The sequence below is a fragment of the Agelaius tricolor genome, unplaced genomic scaffold, assembly GCF_023055355.1.
Source record: "Agelaius tricolor isolate 1412-34295 unplaced genomic scaffold, bAgeTri1.0.p SCAF_8, whole genome shotgun sequence".
NCBI classification, from domain to species: Eukaryota; Metazoa; Chordata; class Aves; order Passeriformes; family Icteridae; genus Agelaius; species Agelaius tricolor.
Window position 1 is genome coordinate 20,432,335 of NW_027269268.1, and position 20,697 is coordinate 20,453,031.

Below are 20,697 nucleotides of genomic sequence, written 5' to 3' on the forward strand. Positions count from 1 at the left end.
TTTTGAGATGAATCACATCTGTGTGCATAAGCTCTTCAGCCAAATGCTTCTCTAATCAGCTTCTTCTCTCCAGTTAGATAATGTGTTATCCTGTCTCTCACCAATGATAGAACCTTTCCCAAAAAAAACCTGTACTTGTGGTCCAAGCTGTGGTCCGGCCTGGAGGTCTCTGGAGGACAACAGCATTATGCTGCTATGTCCAAGAACAAGGAAGTGCTTTATGATCTGGTTTTTCCCACATTCAGGTGGGTGTGTGACTGGAGCAGTCCTTCTTTGGTACATTGGCTCAGCATCAGTTCCAAATGAAGTGCCTTGGCAGATCTATTGCAAAGACTGCAGGTGGTGGCTCAGTGATACCAAAGTGAATTTCCAGGTTCCTACTAGATGCTTCAAACTGTGAATGCCACATTTCCAATTATGTAGCCTTGGAGTGTGTTTTTAAGCTGTTCTGCTATTGCAAGGAATCTTTCCAGCATTTTCAACCTGCTTTTGTGTGTGTGTGTGTGTGTATGGTTTCGGTTTGGTTTAGTTTTTGTTTATTTTGTTTTTTCAACCTACTATAAAGTGAGCACTTTGTCTTCAAAAATTTGTAGTCATTCTCTTTTACCTTTGGCCATTTTTGGATGCTTTCTGGGTTAGTCTCGGTAAACATACACATGGTTTGCATTAATTGGACTAAAGCTTCATGCATGCTTGTGCTGGTCTTTGTACATGTATAGTCAGGTGCAGTTCACATGTTGCTGGCTGTGCTTACTACCTATATTATTGTATTCTAGGCATTTTTCTTAAATTTGATCTTTTTCATGGGTGCCCTAAAGAATATTATGATATTTTGAATGGGATCAAGTTATTGATGTTGCAGTTCTAGGTGTGAAAGATGCATTGTCTTTTTTTGTCCTGGTAACTTCTGACTTTGGTTTTCAAGAACAGAAATCAGAACTTCTGTTTTCAGCTGTATTCTGTGGAGATGAGAAAACTCCAGTATCAGGCATGGACCGTCCCTCCCACCAGCAGGCCCAGGTACATGCTTCCAAGCATATAGTTCATAAATTACTTGCTGCTTCTTTCTTTGGGGTTTGTCACTTTCCAAAAGACTGAATTCAGTGGTGTCATGCTGTGGTACAGAGCACTTGCCTTTCAGGTGTGATTTGGTATTTTTAGTAAGATTGGTAAATTTCCTAGGATGGGAGAAAACAAAGTGTGATTGAGGTGGACCTTGGACATCAGCCGGGAGCCATGCCTTGGAATGGGAGCGGGACTGGATAGACAGGAAGCCTGAGCAGCATTCCTGCCACCAATGCCGCTCTTTGGCCTGTGCACAAAACCCAAGTGATCTGTTCAGTCCTTCAGAGAAAAACATTTGCAAACAAACTTGCAGCATCCTGTAGACTCCGAGGGTTTAAGTTCAAGAGGTTAAGTTCTATTTACCAAGAGAAGTTCACCATCCAGCACAGTGTGTACACACTCACTACCCTTTTGTGCACTCTGCTTAAGCCTCTCAGAAGGTTTCATGCTTCGGGAAGGATTTTTAGCTCCTCTGAGATGCTCTAAAATCTCAGGGTTGGAAAGAAAAGGATGGGAGCACTGTGGTTTGTTGCAGTTAAATTATGTCATTGTATCATTTGAATTTGTAGCCACAGCTCCTGTTTGAGGATGGCTTGATTTAATAAGCAATTTACTCTGCTGTATTAACTGAAATTGCTATGTCATGCCTGCAGTTCTTATGACAGCTCCCATTACGTTTGTAACATTTAAATTGCATCTGTGTTTATGAGTAGAATACTGGGATTTTCCTCTTTCTTTTCTTTTAACTCAGATAGCTCTGGCACTGTACAGTAACAATACTGCTGTGTCCTGATCTGATTTAGATAATTAGAGTATGTTCCTTCTTGCACTCTTTGAGCATTATCAGCAGAAATGAAGGATACATGGCACTTGGGCTGCTTACATTAATGAGCAAACCAAAGGTAAAATGCCACAGAGTAGCAGGGGCCACTTCCCTCTGTGTGAAATGCAGAATTTACGTTTTTGTTGCTCTGGGTTATCAGAAAGAAAAAGCTCAAACTTGAAAAATTAATATGACCATGTCCTACAGTATCTGTCCAAGTGGACAGCAGTGCTGTGTGATGTTTTGGGACAGAAATGTGCAAAGAAGGGTAAAAATTGTTCCTTGTGAAGGTGGTGTCAGATTTACATAAATAGGTGCTTGGGTAAGATGATGGTGGTGCCAGCTGTCTGACCGCAGACAGCCACAGAATGCAGCACTATTTCTGTGGCTTTGTTGGTGGTTAAAGCCCTGCTCTGACTAAATGCACTTTATGTTTTAGTGGCCCCCAGCTTATCTAAACCTGTTGTGGCCCAGCATCAATGTACTTCATTTGTTACATGCTCAGTTGGAAGCCTCATTTATGAAAAGGAGCATTACTTGGATTCTTAAATATGTAGGTGCTTAAAGTGGCGTTTTGTTGCTGACTGTGCAAATCTTCTTTTTGTTCATTGATTATAATGGTTCTTGTGGCAGCTGGATTAAATTAAGACTGAAGTCTCTGGGCTAAAAGCCCTGATGGAACTTTTGTGCAAAGGCTGCATTTCTCAACTTTGGCACTTCAGCAGACTGCCCGCATACAATTACGTACTGTGGACTAAATACCTGCAAACCTTCGTCTCTGATGAAGCCATTTCCACAGCAGCTGTGTTTTATTGCAGTCTGCTTTAAAAATAACTAGCTTGGATTTAGACCAAAAAATAACATGGACGAGTCAAATCTGAGACAACTAAACTGTGTCCAGCTCAGTGCTGCTGTGTCAGTTTGGCCAGAGCTCAGACGAAATGCCAGCTCGAACTCAAAGGAGAGGGAGTGGCTCTGGGTCTCAGTATCCCTTGCTGCAGCTTGAGCCAACAACTCGTGTCTCTTGGTGTCCAAGCACAACTTGGGGGTTTAGAAACACAGATCAGTGTCTTTTGTAAATCTCTGGGGTCATAACATTGGTTTCTGAGCTTCTGTGTGGAAAAAATCTAGCAGCCTCCAGGGCCAGCCTGAAAGTGTGGCCTCTTGAGCAGCTAAAATACAACTTACTGATGGTTATGCCTGCTTAGTGGGTTAGACAATTACAGCTGTGGCTGATGCAACCAGCTGGGAGAACTGCTTTGTGCTTACACAAAAGGCTGTGCATGGAGGGAGCATTCCCTACAGTGAAGCTGTTGGCTCTTGTGAGGATCATGGCAGTGCAGCTCTGCAGCTCCAGGTACTGGACTTGGAGGCCTTTCTCTGATGGCTGCAATGACAAGGCAGGGAATGTTGCATGGGTTAGTTTGCTGCCTGTGTATGAAATGGGATAACATGGGATCTGGCACAGCTGTCACCAGTCTTTTTCTTGGGCAAAGCCAGCAGGCAAAGATGGGAATCGTTCACAGGGTCATGAATTGGGCTCCCCCACACAGATAAAGGGGAGAAACCAAAGGTCAGGATCCCTCACCACTTAGTTTTGCAGCTGGTCAGCAAATGCTGTAGACAGTTGTGACATGCCTGTATGCCCTACAGGAGAACTTAAGGATCTGTGACTAGGGTGGTCCTGGACAGAAGGTTCAGTTCCCCTGGGAGCATGCACAGCTGTATTGCTCACTAAACTATCTTCTTTCTGCAGCTTTGTTCCCTCATGGTGGCACCTGAGCATTTCTGCAGTTTGCTTTATTGCAGTTAAAATTCAGGCTGTCTAGCCTAATGTGGGATGTGGGCTGGAGTACAGTCAGGAGAGAAGAGATTCCCAGTGGTTTTGTGTTTCCACTGCAGTCATCCCTAGTTACTGATTGTGCTTGGCCCAGGGGCTCTTGAAGATGGAATCTAAATTTGCCATCACAATGGGCAGAAAAATGCACAGCAAATTACAGGTCATGACAACTTGGGATTTTGTATTTTACAGCATTCCTCACACTGTTTATCAATAGAGTCCTCTCTGTCTGTGTATTACCTGTGTGTTTGTGGCTTCTGAGGGGGCAGGGGATAACTTCCACTTGAAGCCAACCCAATGCAGGGAAGCTGCTGAGCATTTGGGTTGATAAATGGAGACCTCCTGTCTGCTGTAACTTGGTTTTAAGTGGCTATTGCCTGATCCAGAATCCAGTGTGTGTGAGTATGTGTAAACAGCATTTTAAGAAGATGCTGGCAACAAGGGCAAACTAACCAGGAGTGTGCTATTATTTCTTCTCCTTCATGCAGTTTGAGAACAGACAGCTGACTGAAAACCCAATTTGTTTTACTTTATGTGTAAGAAAACAAACACTCTCCAGGCTGAGCATGCACACAAGGCCATAAATCCCTGGGAAGGTGCTGCTGAGGTCAGTGGTTGTGTAAGTGTAGGTAGAGAGTGCTAAGAAGAGACACAAAAGCATCCCAGAACCCTGACACCACACTGCAAAGCAGGGTGGAAAGGGGCCACACTGAAACCACAGCTGAATGCTCTGCTATAATTTTTTAGTTAAGGTTCCTATCATGTACTTCTATTTTTAACACAGTTAAAATTAAACTCTGCAGCCAAGGCTGAGTGCTAGAAATTCTTTCTTCACTACTTAGAGCACTGCCAGCATCTTTTTAGACAACTTTCTTCTCCTGTTCTGCAGCCTCAGATACAGGATACTTCAGCTATATGAGATAGTAAGTATCAGCTCTCCACCCTCAGGTCTGACCTCCTAAAAGACTTCCAGCAATGAGTAGATGAGATGGTCGTCAGTGTCTGGTGTCAGCTTTTAATTTGTGAGCATTCTCCTTGGTCCTCTGTTCGTGGATAGTAACTGCTGAAAATCTGCATGAAACTGTCCTTAATTCACCCTGCCTGATGCTGTTGCACAGATGGCATCTGCAATCATTAGATCAGAGAGCACTGGAGTAGCTAAATGAGACTTCCAAGTTGGGGTCAAAGCCTCTATCTTCATTCCAGAGCTCCAGCCTTGATACAACCACACTTGGGACAGCCTCCTGGCCTGCAGGATGTCCTACATCAAACACTTCAGAGTCAGGCTCTGCCTTCTATTCTGCAGACCCACCTGTCCTGTAGGGTTGTTTTATTTGTCTTTAAATAGCAGAAACTAAATTCCTTGAGGCTCTTGCTTCTGCTTTTTTAATGTGCTCATCAACTACTCTAAGCAGATATAAACCAAAGCTGTTTGTTTTGCTCAGTACAGTGCTCCACTTTTTTTTTTTGTTTTTTTTTTTAAATTTGCTGTGAGCTCCATTTAGGGGAATGGGAAGGTGGTGGTTGTATTTAGGCTGCTGTATAAGGGCCTTGGAAAGCAAAAAGGATCTCATGTTTTGGTTCAGTCAAAGGGGTGTGAGGTGACTGATGAGCCCCTTAATGCAGGCTTGGATAGTGGGAGCAGTGTGAGCTGGCCCAAATGAGCCTTCCCATTGCTAGGTCTGAGCACTGCCAGCAACTGCTGCTTTGAAGTTGGTAGCTGGTATCTCCACAAATGTTAAAAAGGTTCATTATCTTGATCTCAATTGGCTGAAACCACTTTTTTCTCGTATCAAAAAGAAATTTACGTTTTGTGTCTGCAAAAGATTTTAAAATTTTCAGAACTGACTGTTCCATAATGTAGTGTAAAATTTATAGACTATGGCTGCTCTTTACCTTCCCTGGAAGAAAAGAATATTACAATTATCCCTTTTTAATCTTTCTTGTTATCCATTGTCTCTGGCAGCTGGAGGTGAAAATAGATTGAGACTTAAGAGTAAATCACAGAATGGTTGGAAGGGACCTTAATATAATTCTAGCCCCCCCACTGTTGCAATACAACATGGAATGAACAACATGTTGAGATGTTTAAGGCAAAAAAGAGCATGTTTATTTTTTGACTTCAATATTTATAGAATTCTAAAGGTGACCATGGATTGGAGGATGAAATTGTTACTTCTTTAACTACACAGGTTAAACCAGAAGTTTATAATTTTTTTCTTTTTCTAGAAAGGACTGCAAAACAATCATTATTTACATGAAAAGTGCATGAGAAACTGTATTACAAAAATGTAAATATCAGAAGGCTTAGAAGAACTTTAGAAGCACAGGGCGATACCCCACCATGGGCGGGGACACCTTCCACTAGAACAGGTTGCCCAAAGCCCCCTCCAACCTGGCTTTGAACATTTCTAGTGATGAGGCATCTACAGCTTTTATGAGCAACCTGTTCCAGTGGTTCACAGTACAGATGTTTTTCTTAATATCCAATCTAAACCTGCCCTCTCTCGTCTTAAAGCCATTCCCCCTCATCCTACCACTAAATGCCCTTGTCCTTCTCCACCTCTCTTGTTGGCCCCCTTGAGGAACTGGAAGGTGCTATAAGGTCTCTCCAGAGCCCTCTCTCCTCCAGGCTGAACAGCCCCAACTGTCTGAGCCTGTCCTCACAGGTGAGATGTTCCAGCCCTCTGATCATCTTCATGGTCTCCTCTGGACTTGCTCCAACAGATGCCTGTTCTTCCTGTGCTGGGACCCCAGAGCTGGATGCAGCACTGCAGGTGTGGTCTCACCAGGGCAGAGCACAGGGGTAGAATCCCCTCTCCTGCCCTGCTGCTCACAGGGCTTTGGATGCAGCCCAGGTCATATTTGGCCTTCTGGGCTGTGAGTGCACATTGCCAGGTCATGTCAAGTTTGTCATCCCCCAGCACCCTGAAGTCCCACTTGTTTGCACAGCCCCCCTTCTCAAGCCTGTTCAGATCCCTCTGGATGGTATCCCTGTCCTGCAGCGACCATGCCACACAGCTTGTTGTCATCAGAGAACTTGCTGATGGATGAGTGAGCACTCAATCCCACTGTCTTTATCACCAGCAAAAATGTGAAACAGGGCAAGGCCCAGTGACAACCCCTGGACAGTCTCACTCATTACTGGCCTCCATGTGGACATCAGAATACTGACTGCAGCTCTTTGAGTGCAACCAGCCAGCCAATTCCTTATCCCCTGAGCAGTCCACCCATCAAATCCATGTCTCTCCAGTTTAGAGATAAGGATGCCATGCAGGAGGACAGTGTCCAGTGCTTTGCACAGGCCCAGGTGCATGATGTACTGACACAGACTCTACTCAGAGAGAACCTGGTTGATGATTTCTAACAGGTTTTGCACACATTAGTAAAGTATAATTCCATAGTGAAAGAGTGGCTAAGAAGAATTAGCCCATAGAGAGAATTATCAGCAGTAGGCTTGCTACATTAATTGAGATGCTTCCTTCATCACCTTATTTATTACTCTTCCAAATACATTGTTGGTTTGATTTCTCTTTTTAAAAGGCACCCACTGCAGCAGTGGGGAACTCAGCAGAGCAGCATCCAGCTGTGCCACAACAGTGACCTTTGGAGGACTACCTCTGGGAAAACTGTGTTTTCCTAAACTGAGGGAGGATCTCTAAGATTCAAGATTTCATGGAGAAACCCTTGTGCCTTCTTGTTTCTTGCTGCCCTGGCAAGAGTTGAACAGAATTCCAGTAGTTTTGTTGTATAATCTAAACCTTTATTGACTGAACACTTACAGAAAACTCACACCACTCTAAGTAAAAATGGTAGCTTTTGCTCATGATGTGAAAAGTGATAGTAGGAGTCTTAGTGTGAAGGTCAAATTACATGAAAATCCTGGGCATGGTGTGATTTGAGGAGTTTTTGGAGGTTTAGGCTTTTTGTTTGGCTTTTGAAGGGTCACAGTTTTTGACTGCAGTTGTGTTACTGCTTTTTATAAGCTGTAGGATGATGTTTGAATTGTAAAGGTACTTTTTTATGAATAATGGGTATACATTTTATTCATTAAATGTATTGAAAACCAAATGAGTTTTTCCCTTCCAATGAAGGAGTTTGCCCTTGAACCTCAGGCAATTTGTACAGCAATGTACTCCTCAAGACATAACATCAGCCACTCAGGAGGAAGAACTGCCATCAGCCTACTTTGAACTAGTGCTGCAAGCACCACATTTGCCAAAGGTGACTGAAGTCCCAGGGCCACACCTGCTGCACTCCTGTGACAATGTCTGCCCTGCAGGCACATCCTAAAGAACAGTTCTGAATAAGTAGCTATGAGGCCCAAGGTAGGTGTGATCTTTAAAAAGTATGGCTTAGCAGTCTCCAGGAGGGATTTAAGGACTTCAAGCATCTGGTACTAAATGGGATTTATTTCCCCACTACATGAAAATTTGACAGGCTCTTTCTTGTTGCATTTCCTGTTAATGGCTCAATCAGCAAAAGCTGGTTGGGATGGGGAAGTTTATTCCGGATCCCTGCATTTCAGTGATTACTGAAAGCCAGGAACTGAAAAACAAACTATGTAAAAAACCCAAAATAAAAACTACCAGCACAAAACACCCCTTAGGATTAAGTAGTGGAGAAGGACTGAACCCCAGCTGAATCCAGCTCAGCCAACTGCATGTTCCATTCCTAAGCAGAACAGTTCCAAACTGCATGATCCAAAGCAGTACAGTTCCAGATGACAGGAGAAAACCACGTGCCAGAGAAGCAGCAGCCCTGGGCATTGGGTATTTGTAACATGGGGCCAAGTTCTTGCCTGCAGAGAAAAAAACCAAACTGGAGCTGGGGCTGTCCTGTTCAGGGCCAGGAGCTGGACTCCAATAATCAGCTCCAGCTAGTGTATGATTCTGCTTGTTCTGTTGTAGGCTGTACAGGGCTGGCTGTACATCTGCTGTTCTGAGACTCTGATGCCAGAATGGGATGTGACCCTCAGAAGGGCTCAGGCAGACACTCCTCAGGCACTCCTCAGAACTGAGAGCAGGCATAGCAGGTATGTGGGTGCAGAACTGGGAGAAGGTGAGCAAACACTCTGACAGGGTGAGATGCCAGCACTTCTGTCTGTGGCACTACCCTTAGGCTCACAGTGAAGCAGCTCATGGCTTCATCCTTTCCCCTTCCCCCAGAAACCAGGAAGAATGATAGCAGTGAACTTTTTGTTCCCTTCTGTTAAGGCATCGAGGTACATGTGGGCTCCTCAATGACTTCTGGGTGTTTTAATAATTGTTCCTGTTGTGCTCACAATGACAGTGAGTTATGGTGTGCACGCCCAGACTGAGTTTGAGACTGTGAATCCCCCTTCTCACAAACAGGCAGACAGAAAAGCTGAGTTTGTACCCGCTTTATTGGAAAACTAACCCATGCAGTTTCAGCTCTCTGTGTACTCACAGACCCCTCTGGGAGCTTGTTTCCCAGGGCTGTGTGGAAATCACATTTCCAAGTGCCACATCAAAGCATGGGAGATGCAAATGTCTATATCCTGCTTTTCTTTGGCTCATCTGCCTTTGGCTGATGCATCCAGGGAAGGCTGGGACTTCAAGCTGCTTGAAGTATATCCAACAAGCACACCACTGCACAAGGAGACACCAAAGTTCATTTGCAGACAGAACGAGGCACATGCTTCTTTAGTTGCTTGTGTGCTTTTTCTCTTGTGGCTACCCTGACAGCTTCTTCTCTAGTAATTGCTTCACCAGAACAGGATTGGACCGTCCTTGTGTTTTCTTCTGTACCAGACCAATTAACTTATTTAGAACTTTTGGATTTCCTGCCTTTACCGCCATAACCTTTAAAGAAAAAAAAATGCAACAGACACCATTGTTACAGGAAAACTGAACATCTTCACTAATTTCCAACCAAGGTATGAATATTTTTGTTGTTTTGCCTATTGTGATAAAAGACTACATTTTGGGATAAAGTGTTATTTATAAAAACTGCCTTCAGCCTTGCAATAAGCTCCTGCTCTGCTCCCATGAGAGAACAGCAAGTCCCTACAGCATCAGGGCCTTACAACTAATAGAGAAAGCTCCTCTTATTGAAAGAGTCAGAAAATACTTTTGGATTTTACAGTGTCTGCAGCTTGAACAGCAACTTCTTGGAAAAAAGCCAGAGAAGTGAGATGGACTTTCCTTGCTAATAGGATCTACCATTTTACTGAATATAATGTCCTGTTATAACAGGTAATTTGAAGAGAATCAAAATCTATTTGATAATATTGGTGAGGTCCTTCAAGCACCGACATAGGAGTTTTTTCTTTCCTTCAAGCAAGTACTCTTTTGCAACATGATGATTAATTAATTGGTCAAATACGACCTCCTATCAGACAGCCTTTGATGCACAATCACCTGCTACATTGAAAGGGCCATGTTTAAAAACTGAAAGGATCAGAAATTTCACCTTTGGGCCTTCCTAAAGGAGATGCTACTGCTGAAAGACCAGCATCTGGCTACTGTTTGTGTGGCAGGGAAGGCATTCTCTACCTTGTCAGAGTTACTGGGCAGAACACAATAGATGCAAAGAAACAGGATGACATATTTGCAGATGTTCAGGGAAGGGCTGCAAATAGAGGAGCTATGCACTGTGCCAATACCAAATTCAGATGCAAATACTGTTTCTCATTACAGTATCTAAATTATTGTCAGTCTAAAATCTCTGTTATGTTGCACAGTGGAAAGGACTCATTACTCTGTATCTGCTAGAAATTACCTATGTGGGGCAGAGTGCAGTACAGTTCTGGTCCTGCACTATCATAAAGTGCTCAGTGTTGGTTTGAGCAGCTGTTTAGAAGTTATTTTGTTCTGAAAAAAATTACTCTCAAAACACAATGAAATGGGAGTGTGCTTATGGACCTTCCAGCTCCTGCACTTCCCAGTTAGTTCTCTCCATTCTCTTCCTCCCTGCCTATGCTTTCATACCAGCCTGGCAATACAGCAGCACTTTTATCAGGCTCTGCAAATGAGTCAAGTCAGATGGAGGTCACGCCGACCTACTGCAAGCTCATTTTATCAAAAGCTCTTGCAGAGCTCTTAGCATCCCCCAATGAGATCTGGAGTGGGCGGTATTGTTCTCAAAAGATGTTAATGTTTTTTTCCAAATGGCAAATGGAGCTAGACATTGTTTATATTAGAAGTAGGCTATTCACTTCTGCTTTTACATTTTTGCTCCAGAGAACATATAAGCACTTGTTTTCATTTTGCTTTTTATAAAGCAGATTATATAGACTCTGTCAAGATCCCTTCCCACTCCTCCCCTTCACGATCAACAAGGGTTTTTTCCCTTTTTTTCCAGCTCAGACCTTGTTAGACTGAGCCACACTGGCTGCTGTGTGTCTTTCAAGGAGATGGGGAAGAGCCAATCATCCCCCACAGGGGAGCGTTTGTGTTGCTGCCACAGCCCAGCAGAACAGCAGAGTGGGCAGCAGCTCTGGAGCTGCTGCTGCTGCCACAGGGCTCTGGCTCCTTCCCACCCCACAGCCACTGTCAGGCTGGAGAGCCAGCGAGGCTCCTCTCTTTGGCAGTGGACAGACACAGGGATATGGCAAAAAGTCAGATGCAAGCACAATTTCTGCCTTGCCAGCTCTGATACTGTCTCTAATTCCATAACTAATATATGCCTTGCTGGCAGGTAACTTCAGCTCCAGAACAGTTTAACAGTGTTGCCCCAATATCACAACAGATGACATAAAAATCAGAGTTATGTGGCTGGGTGGCAGGGTCGGGTTAATGGCAGTACAGCTGGAGAGGGACAGGGCCCTGCAGTTTTGCTTTCCTGCATTAAAGTTTTATGGTCTCTCAGAATGACTTAGCACATTAGCCAGACTGGTAATTTGTTTTGCAGATCATTTTGTGTAAGCTTCAGTTTCAAAAAACCCACTTAGTAAAATAAGAAAGAAGAAAAGCTTGATAATATCTTGGCAGCAGCTTTACTGTTATGGCTCTAGAGCTCAAATGCCATCTAAAGGGAAAAAGAGAGAGGCTATTTTAACCCCCTTTCAGTGCCACAGACTGCCACAGTGCAGAAAGTTCCCAGCACCATCATAATCACCTCATTTTTGTGTCCATCAATCACTGCCTGGCAGATCTGTTCAAGCTCTTTTTGATCCTGTAACAGTTCAAGTTTCTGTTCTTTAACAATTTCAAGGGGAGTCTTCCCTTCTCCCTTCCACAATTCTGCAAGCACCTGAAAATCACAATAAAAGCAGCAAAGGTCAGTGGCTTGACTTACCAACATTGTTTACATGCAGTATTTCAGTTACGGATCCAAGAAGCCCTGGTTTTGCTAAGAGCGGATTGTCTAAACGAGAACAAGCCCAAGATTTAATCATGTGCCTCTCTGAAAGAGCCCTTGTACCTCCCTCCTTTTCTGCCACCTGTCCTGAGACAAAGCATTGCCACTTCCTGCACGAGCCCAGGTTAATGGCTGGCAGCAGGTGCTGCGCAGCCTCCACAGCCCCGGCCCTGCCCGCTCCCCCACTGCCGGGGGCTCTGCAGAGGGGATTGCTGAGCACAACCCCCTGCTCCTCTGGGCTGGCAAGGCTGCTCCTCTGCCAGTACTCCTGCTCTTCTCACATCATTCATAGACCTGCCTGGGAGCAGCAAGGAAATGCATCTCCATGAGCAATGGCTCTGCCCGGGAACTGACGATTAGCTGACTATTGTACCAAGTCCAATCCCAGGTAACTCATCCCATTACCAGGCCTTGCCAGCAGGCTGTAATGAGAATATGTATGACAAAGCAGAAGAAAAATGGTGCCAAGCAGAATGAATGCAGCAGCTCCAGCCCACCTATGCATCATCCCCAAGTACTGGACTGCTGGGCAAACCCAGGCCTGTGGAATAATCACTTGTTAATGCTAGTGTTTTCCTACATGCAGCAGGACTATTGCCCTGGAATACATTTGAGAGGAGAGAACATTTATAAAAAACCAATTTCCTTGGGCAGTCATTTTCTGTATTCCCTTTGCTTTTATTTCAGGGCCGTGGGAGGAGAGTAAGAAAACCCTTATTAAAACAGCTCGTTGTACTCCATCCTGAGCTGAAGATATAATTGTATATTTGGGCCATTGCTGTGTCCCAATATGGAAATGCATGTCATGTCAAAATTTCAGCATTAAATATCCCCTGTAGGACGAAGAAGAGGCTCCAATGGGAAGACAAGGAGGGGCATCCAAACTGCATGTTAAATAATTTGCAGGGCAGCAAGAGAACTCAGGTAGAATGATGCACATGGGATGGGATCTTAACTAACCCAGCAATTTGCTTCAGCATGACAAATTTGTGGGTACAAAAGACCTTTGGTTAAAGAGTTCTCTATTCACACCAAGTATTCATACAATTGCTGCAAGAGGGTATTTGTTTGCCAGTGGCACTCTGAAGCTTTTTATGGGATCTTATCAACTCTTCTGGAGACCTTGTGAGAGGGTAATGACACACAGCTGTATTGTGGCAACTACATCTTAAATTCTTCCTTGAGAGAGGACCAAAGGCAGATCACAATATTGAAGTTACTGATAAGCAGCCAGAGATACAATAGCTATAAGTAACACTTTCAGATCTTTACACTGAATAAATCAGTGCTGTATATGATGTCTTCTACAAGATCTTCCTTCTAGTGTGATATTTAAAAATCATCATGGCAGTGCTAGCTGGAATAACCCTAGAAATAAATATATCATATCCAACAGAGATTCAGCCTGTCTGCAGCTGCTTGCCTTTTTGTGATGATGTTTTTTTGATTTTTTTTTTTGGTTTTTGTTTTTTTTTTTTTTGTTGTTGTTGTTGCACTCCATTGCTACTCCTGGCAGCCCTTCTACTTCTTCTCTGAGGGATGAAGCAGGAAGGTTTCTGTCCCGAGGCCTCCCAAGGCAACCATACTGTATGTCACCTGTCAGAATGAGCCCTGTCCTTGCCAGACACAGCACAACCTCTAGCAAAACACCCTGGACAGTCTAAAGTACTGCACAAATCAGAGTGGACAATGAGTAAGCCTTTTCACTCTCCTGGAAAAAGGCAGATGGGATTTTTAGGACTGGTATGTATTCAAGCAGGATGCCATGGGCTGCAGGAATGGGAAATCTGCAACGAACAAAACCTATGCAGCCAACCATGGCAGACCAGGAGCAACATGTACATCAGGCTGACTTAGATCAGGGGCAGGACAGCTTGACAGTCAGAGATCCAGCTCTGATTCCCTGTTATGCCTATGCCAAATATTTCCTGTCAGTGAAGAAAGCTTGCCCATTAGAAACCTTGAAGGCACCAGATTTTCTCTGTGACAGCTGCATCATGTGTCCCTTCCCATTTGGTAACAAGCATCTCTACTTAGTAGAGCAACAATGTTATCAAGGCCCTTGCTTGTTTACAGGTATGTAGGAAAGCAGAAAGAGATGTGGCCAAGACCTGTCAGAGATGCACTTTTAAAAAATGTGTTTCTCCACTTGGCAAGAAGTGCAAATCTAAAGAAAGCAGTTTAGAAAACGATTTCAACTCATTTACACAAACTGCCTGCACCAGCACAGGAAGATCAAATTATGAAGTCTTCAGAGCCAAAACGTGAATCTCAGGCCTCATTTCCATTACTGAAATCTCAGTAGCTTCTACTATTGATTCTTGCCTGTGTGTGATTAGATTTTAATGATGTTCTCTGGTCTCCACCTATACAAGCTTAGCAGCATTGGTCAAGATGAATTAATCAGGACTTACACGTCTGGCTGTCATGGGCATCATATCAAACATTTTGCAGCTGGTGACCGTGCCAGCTGAGTGCTGTGCCTAAGAATGCTCCAACTGGAAACCCTAGCTGCAGTGATTTGCTGCCAAGGACAGGAGGAAAGCAGCAGGTAGCACCATTCCAGCAAGTCCTGTGGGCACCTCTCCTTTCCAGTGATGGAAGCTGTCATGTCTGGCGGGTGTCCCTCAGCCTCTCAGAGAAGTGGGGGGCAGGTTGGGTCCAGTCCTCCAGATGGTGTAGTCATAATTGTCAAAGCAGATGGTTCTCTTTAGATATGGGTACTGTACTCATTTCCCTACTATCTCCTTTAAAGTAGGGGTGCCAAGCAGATCTATTGAAGTTATTCCTATGTGGGTGACCTATGCAACTGCAGAAGCCAGCAAAACCCAAGGTCTGCTCTGCTCCATGGCCTGCTGGGCTTGGGTCCCCCATGAACCAGCGACAAGGGTGTCCATACGGAGTTGCTCCAGGATGGCTGTTGGCAGCAGGGACAGGTTTCCACTTCCCTGGCCCAGGAACCAGCCTCCTCCCATAATGCCGTAACTCACAGGCAGGTCTGTTACACCAGGCATGGACCTGCTGCCAGCCTGGCAACTTGAGGAGCAAGGCCCCATCACAGGCACGCTCCCCATCAGACTGGTTTCAGCCCTGGGTGAGCAGCACCGACTCCTCACACTGTGAGCTTCAAAATGGTGCCTCTGGGCTGGGCCATAGGCAACATGTATCCATCTGATCCAGGACATGCTCACCCGCAGCCCCACGTGGGGGAGCTGGAAGCTGCTCACCCCTTTGCACAGGCACGCCAGCCTGGAACTGCTTTGGAGACCTCTGGAGTGGGATGCTATGTTTGATGGCAAGTTGGACATGAGCTCTGTAATTATGTACATGGTAATTATGTGAGCACACAGTGCCCTTAGCTTAGCACTGCATCCCACCACACAGTGCTCAGTGTGTACAGCCAGTGCTCACAGCTTTTATCTGCCTCTTTTACTGCCTTTGACAGCAGAGCCGAAACACAAAACCTTTTCAATAATTTAGGTGGTTAACAGCTTCCTACAGCGAGCACATATGTGTACACATGTCTGTGTGCTTACCCCATCAGACCCTTCCATTCTTTCCCACTGGATCGGTGCCTGCCACTGCAGATCATGCTCCCCTCCCCAGGAGCTGCAATTCATCTGCTGGTGTGTATATATAGCCCTTTCTGCCCTCGGGCCATCCAGCGTCTCTGCCTACTGCTGAGAATTGTTATAAACATTTGTTACTCTTCTGACATCCAGGCAACCAAAATACTTTTCTAAATGTGGCAAGGTTTCTGCAGTTTGATAGCAGCATCACTGGGTGAGGGCAAACTACTGCGACTTCTGGGTCCAGTTTCAGATCACTGAGGACAACATGTACATTACAAGGAGTTGGTAATTAAACAACAAATGCATTTCTGAAATTCTTGACACTTCACAATGTGTCAGAAGTGCCTGGCACACAAATGTATCACAAAGCAAAAAATCCCATAGAAGAGCATTAGTACCCTGTCCCTACCTCCACAAGGAAGAGATTCAGACTGGAGTTCTGAAGCTTCCTTTTCAAACACAGACACCAAACTGATGGGTGTGCCACAACCCCGCAGGCAAAGAGCTGCTCTGCATTCCAGTGCTTTTCCTATTAATACTTTATCTCCTTTTTGAAGCTTTTACTTTTCCAATACAAAATTTCCAAACACACATGCCTGAAGCCAGGCACTTAAATCCCTATTTATGACGTCTGTCTTATGCAGCTGGCTATCCACAGACACAGACCAACTTAATTAAGAACCAAAAGCATCTCCAAAAAAAGAAAACAAACCAGAAAGTTCATTCACAGTTCATTAACAGTTTCACTGATAAACACTGAAACAGTCACCTAATGCACTTAACTAGAGCATAATAATTAATCTGAAAAGACAAATCATTCCATATAAATGAGCTTGTAACAATTTAAGGTGAATGACTGATTATGGCCCATCACAAAAAACCTCCAAATTTTGTCTACAAACACAGCAGTACTGTTCCCATCATAACCAGTTCACAATTTTAAATATAAATCATCAAGAGCTGCTTTTTCAGACTGTCCTAGGCAAGATGAAAATAAAACAACCCAGCTTTACTTGCTTGAGAGCTTCATGATAGCACTTGCTCAAAGAAGCAAGGATAAAAGAAAGGCCAGACCTCTGTCACTTTTGACTCAGGTACACCAATGCAGAACTCTTTGTGACTGCACTTGGATGAATTCTATCCTTTCCCATTGCTAATGCTTGGGAACATAGACTTTACTGTCTCTAGGAACCTAGTAACTGATACTCTCATCTTAACTGCAAGCCATGGATTAGCTCCCACTGACCTTTCACGCAGGCCTGACTGGAATAGTGAAATTGAGATCTACTGTCTGCTCTGTTCAGAAGCAGGATTTATTTGAGTTCAGTTCACATTGTTTAAGTCTACTATTTTGCTTCTGCCCTCTTCTAAAAGTGAATATGCAGATATGTCTCTAAGATTTTATATAAACATGAGGCATTTGCATTTATTATATAGCATAGATACAGAAGTTGTCCTTTATCAACAGTGTACATAATTTCCCTTTAAAGCAATCATAGCACTGCTACACAATGATTATAAAATTGCTACACAACTGAAGTAAGCAGCCAAAGATGCAGAGTACAGCAAAATCAAAAAGGTACTTACCTGCTTTGCTGCTGTAGAAGAAATTTCTTTTTTTTCTAGAAGGTTCAAGAGGTCAGCCAGGAGAAAAGAACTGACTGGGCTAGGGAAAAAGTGGGCAGAAGTTACCTCAGAGAATAAGGTGCTGGAATGTATCTGTGCTACTGCTGCTTGCCTAAAGATCACACAGTTCAGCATGACAAGCTATTTTTCCTCATGTTCAGTACTAATTGGTAAGGCCTGACTATGCCTTACCATCATCACACTCCAAAGACTAAACACTGACTGCTGCTCTTAACTACATGATCCTCTTGTCTGCCATGTAATTGTCTAACTCCATTGAGCAGGACAGAGCCAAGGCCTGTGCAGGACTGCCTGGAGTAACAAACTTCACAGGGAGCAACTAAAGCAGCCGTGAGCAATGGAGTGACATGGTACCAGTCATGAGAAAAGGATCACTCTGTCTCACCACTGCAGCAATGAAGAAGACTGACCTTTCCTTTACTGTAAGGGAATGTTGTTTCAAGTAACTGAGCAGGTCCTTTAGAATCCAGCCGATCACCTTCTTTGGCTTCATTTGGGTCTGTTTTACCACACTTTCAAAGAATTCTGCTAGTCCATCTTCATTCTGTTTATAAAAAGTTAAATGTATCAGAGGGATACTGGAGTGTAAACATGATTACAGAATCACAGAATTGTTAGGGTTGGAAGGGACCTATAGGAATCATCCAGTCCAACCCCCCCTGCCAAGGCAGGGTCACCTGGAGCAGGTGACACAGGTTACAATTAATTACACAATTACACTCAGCATATAAATGCTCAGTCCTAAAGTAAACTTCAGCTGTGAATTCATGGCAAAGTCATACGACTTTGGAGTAATCTTGTTAACATAACAGCCAACAATCTTATGCCTAGAACAGGAATATATAGTTTATCTCTCAGCCTGTCTGTTTCAGTGGAACTTCCAACAAATGAGCTATCATTTTTCTCTTAATGCCTCCCTAAAATTTGCATTTGGACAGAAGTTTTCTCATCTTTGCAAGTGTTTTATGTATAATACTAGAAAATACAATGCTCTCACAGGCTGTCATGCTACCTTTTACCAAGAGCTTTTTCCTGAAATTGTCTGCAACTACTTCACTCTTGATCTTGAAATCACTTCTGTTTATTTTGGCTTGAACTAGTAAGTTTAGCTTGCATTTACCCTTCAGAGATATGGAAAGGTCATATGTAAGAAGCAGGGTTTTATTTTCCAATTTTTTTCTGAGAAGCTATGGTAAGCTTTTACACAGCACACTAACAGCTCAGAAGATATGACAGTGGGAGATTCAATTTATAGCTTAAGTGAAATCTGAGATTGTTTTTAGAAGAACCCATACTGCACAGTCTGTTGAATGCTGTGCTGTTTGTCATCAAGGCACTGATGGACCTTTAAATGCAGCACGGAACTCATTAGGTTTACTGAAGGCTGGAGAGGTATGAAGTGGCAGCTCCTACCTTTTAAAGGAGGAATCCAAATCCAGCATGCCGCTGGACTTCTGCAGTATGTGCCATAAACACACAGGAGGACAAGCCAGCTCTCAGAAGTCAAGAGGTAACAGCTTAGAGATAGCCAAGGAGCTATTCTAAGTATACAGTCATCACAGCAAAAACATTTCTCAAACACATACTGACTGCAGCCAGATCTCTGAACAGTTATGAGGAAAAAGAGAGCAGGGTAACCACAAAAAGCCTGAGTTCTCCACTCACATCCCATCAAAACAGTCTCATTTGTCCTTGTTTTTAAAGGCCACTTACTGCCATAGCAATACAGAATTTTAGACTTTCCTTCTCCAAACTTTCACAACACAAACTTCCAAAAGCTCCGGACACCACATATTTCATTGATAATGATGTACGGCTTTTGAGAAGACTGCAAACTACTGATCTCTGTTCTGTGAAACAAAACAAAATGTACCTAGATTAACATCAGTGCTGTAAAACTGCTGTGACAAAAATCAGATCCATCCCCTTCACCTTAAGACCATGACCAAAGAAACCAAGTTCTCAGCCTGGGAAACCACTGAGGTATCTTCTGAACCAAGGTAAACTTTCTAACTCCCACTAGTTATCTATCTAACACACATTGACATAATTCTGTTCTTCTCCCCTATTCTAATTTAACTAGCAGTTACTCTCTAATCAAATTATGCAAAACTAAGGCTAAATAGACTAGAGGAACAAATTTGACTTAAAATAAAACAGTAAAGGAATGACATGATTACAAAAGCACAGTAAACTTGATTAAAAACTGTGTGTGTTAAGCAGAATTCCTAGAATGATGTATTGCCAAGTACTGTACTCTTTCTAATTCACCTCAGGGTTCAATAGCACAAACAAACACTCATTATTTAAATAGTGGGTTCCTTTACACCGCAACGATTGTCCAATCTAGGTAGGAAAAAGTGAGCATGTCTGAATGCTGGGTTCTTTACACATGCTGCAGAAGCTTTTACAAACATTCCAGGCAAAGTAGGTCTAGCTACAACATTATGCACAGGCAAATAATGTCTGCAGATGCCACATGTCTGAATGCAGCTACACAGCTCAGACACAGCACGTCCAGCACTTCCATCATGCACAGGCTACAGAGTGTATCCCTAGCAGTGGGCACATCCCAATTTCTGGATTCTTACAGCCTGGCTGGAGTTACAGTTCTGATCCTGCTGCCAGACCTTTGAAAAATCAAGGACAAACATATGCAGCCTTTGCATTTTAATCAGATGATTTCCAGGCAGCAAATGCAGAGAAGCCCAGGAGAACTCAGGGAGACAGACTTACATATGCTACCAAGTCTCTGAACCCCATACTCACTACTTGTGCACACATAACCAGAAACATTCCCCAAAATTCCCTTGCATTTCATTTTGGGTTTTTTAAAGAGAATGTCATTTTCTGTAGCCAAAGAGAAGGAAAACCCAGTAATGCTAGACTGAAATGAGTACAGCAGAATGTCAAAACATCAGAATGACTGACAGAAATGAAACATTTTCCTTGTTTTCTTGTCATATTAAAAAAAATACAGAGATAAATTAATTAGCTTCAGTTTCTAGATACTGCACTACTTGACTTCAATTTGGTTTACATTTTGGGAAACTTTCTTCCAAAATTCACTCCAACTACCAACACACTCACAGACCTGTCCCTTGCGGCAAATCTGAGCTGAAAATTGCACACTCCAACAGGATTTACAGGAATGCTGACTGCCTGTTCTCTCTTCATTCTGAATACTCTACTCTGAACTTCATTGAAAGGAAACCAGAAATCTGGAATAGCAGCATCATGTTTCTAATCCAGGTCACTCCGTGCTTCCATTACATACCAAATATGCTGTAATTTATTCATGTGAGTCTCACTGGCATGAAACCTGACATACCAATATTTCAATCAGATGCAAATTTCTTTCTTAAACATGGTATAAAATTATGATTTCATAGCAGTGAGATGTAAAAAACTCTAGTGGTGTAGTG

General features: G+C 43.4%; 1 protein-coding gene across 1 annotated transcript in view; it reads right to left on the reverse strand.

Annotated features, from left to right (window-relative positions):
- Positions 1-9,096: 9,096 nt before the first annotated feature.
- GATB (glutamyl-tRNA amidotransferase subunit B) overlaps positions 9,097-20,697 on the reverse strand; it is a 42,173-nt gene continuing 30,572 nt past the window's right edge. The window contains exons 10-13 of the mRNA XM_071431877.1: positions 17,683-17,816; positions 17,213-17,291; positions 11,811-11,945; positions 9,097-9,553 (exon numbers count right to left, since the gene is read on the reverse strand). Of these exons, the coding sequence (XP_071287978.1) occupies positions 9,425-9,553; positions 11,811-11,945; positions 17,213-17,291; positions 17,683-17,816 (477 nt within the window). The 3' untranslated portion in view covers positions 9,097-9,424. The remainder of the gene's footprint in view (positions 9,554-11,810; positions 11,946-17,212; positions 17,292-17,682; positions 17,817-20,697) is intronic.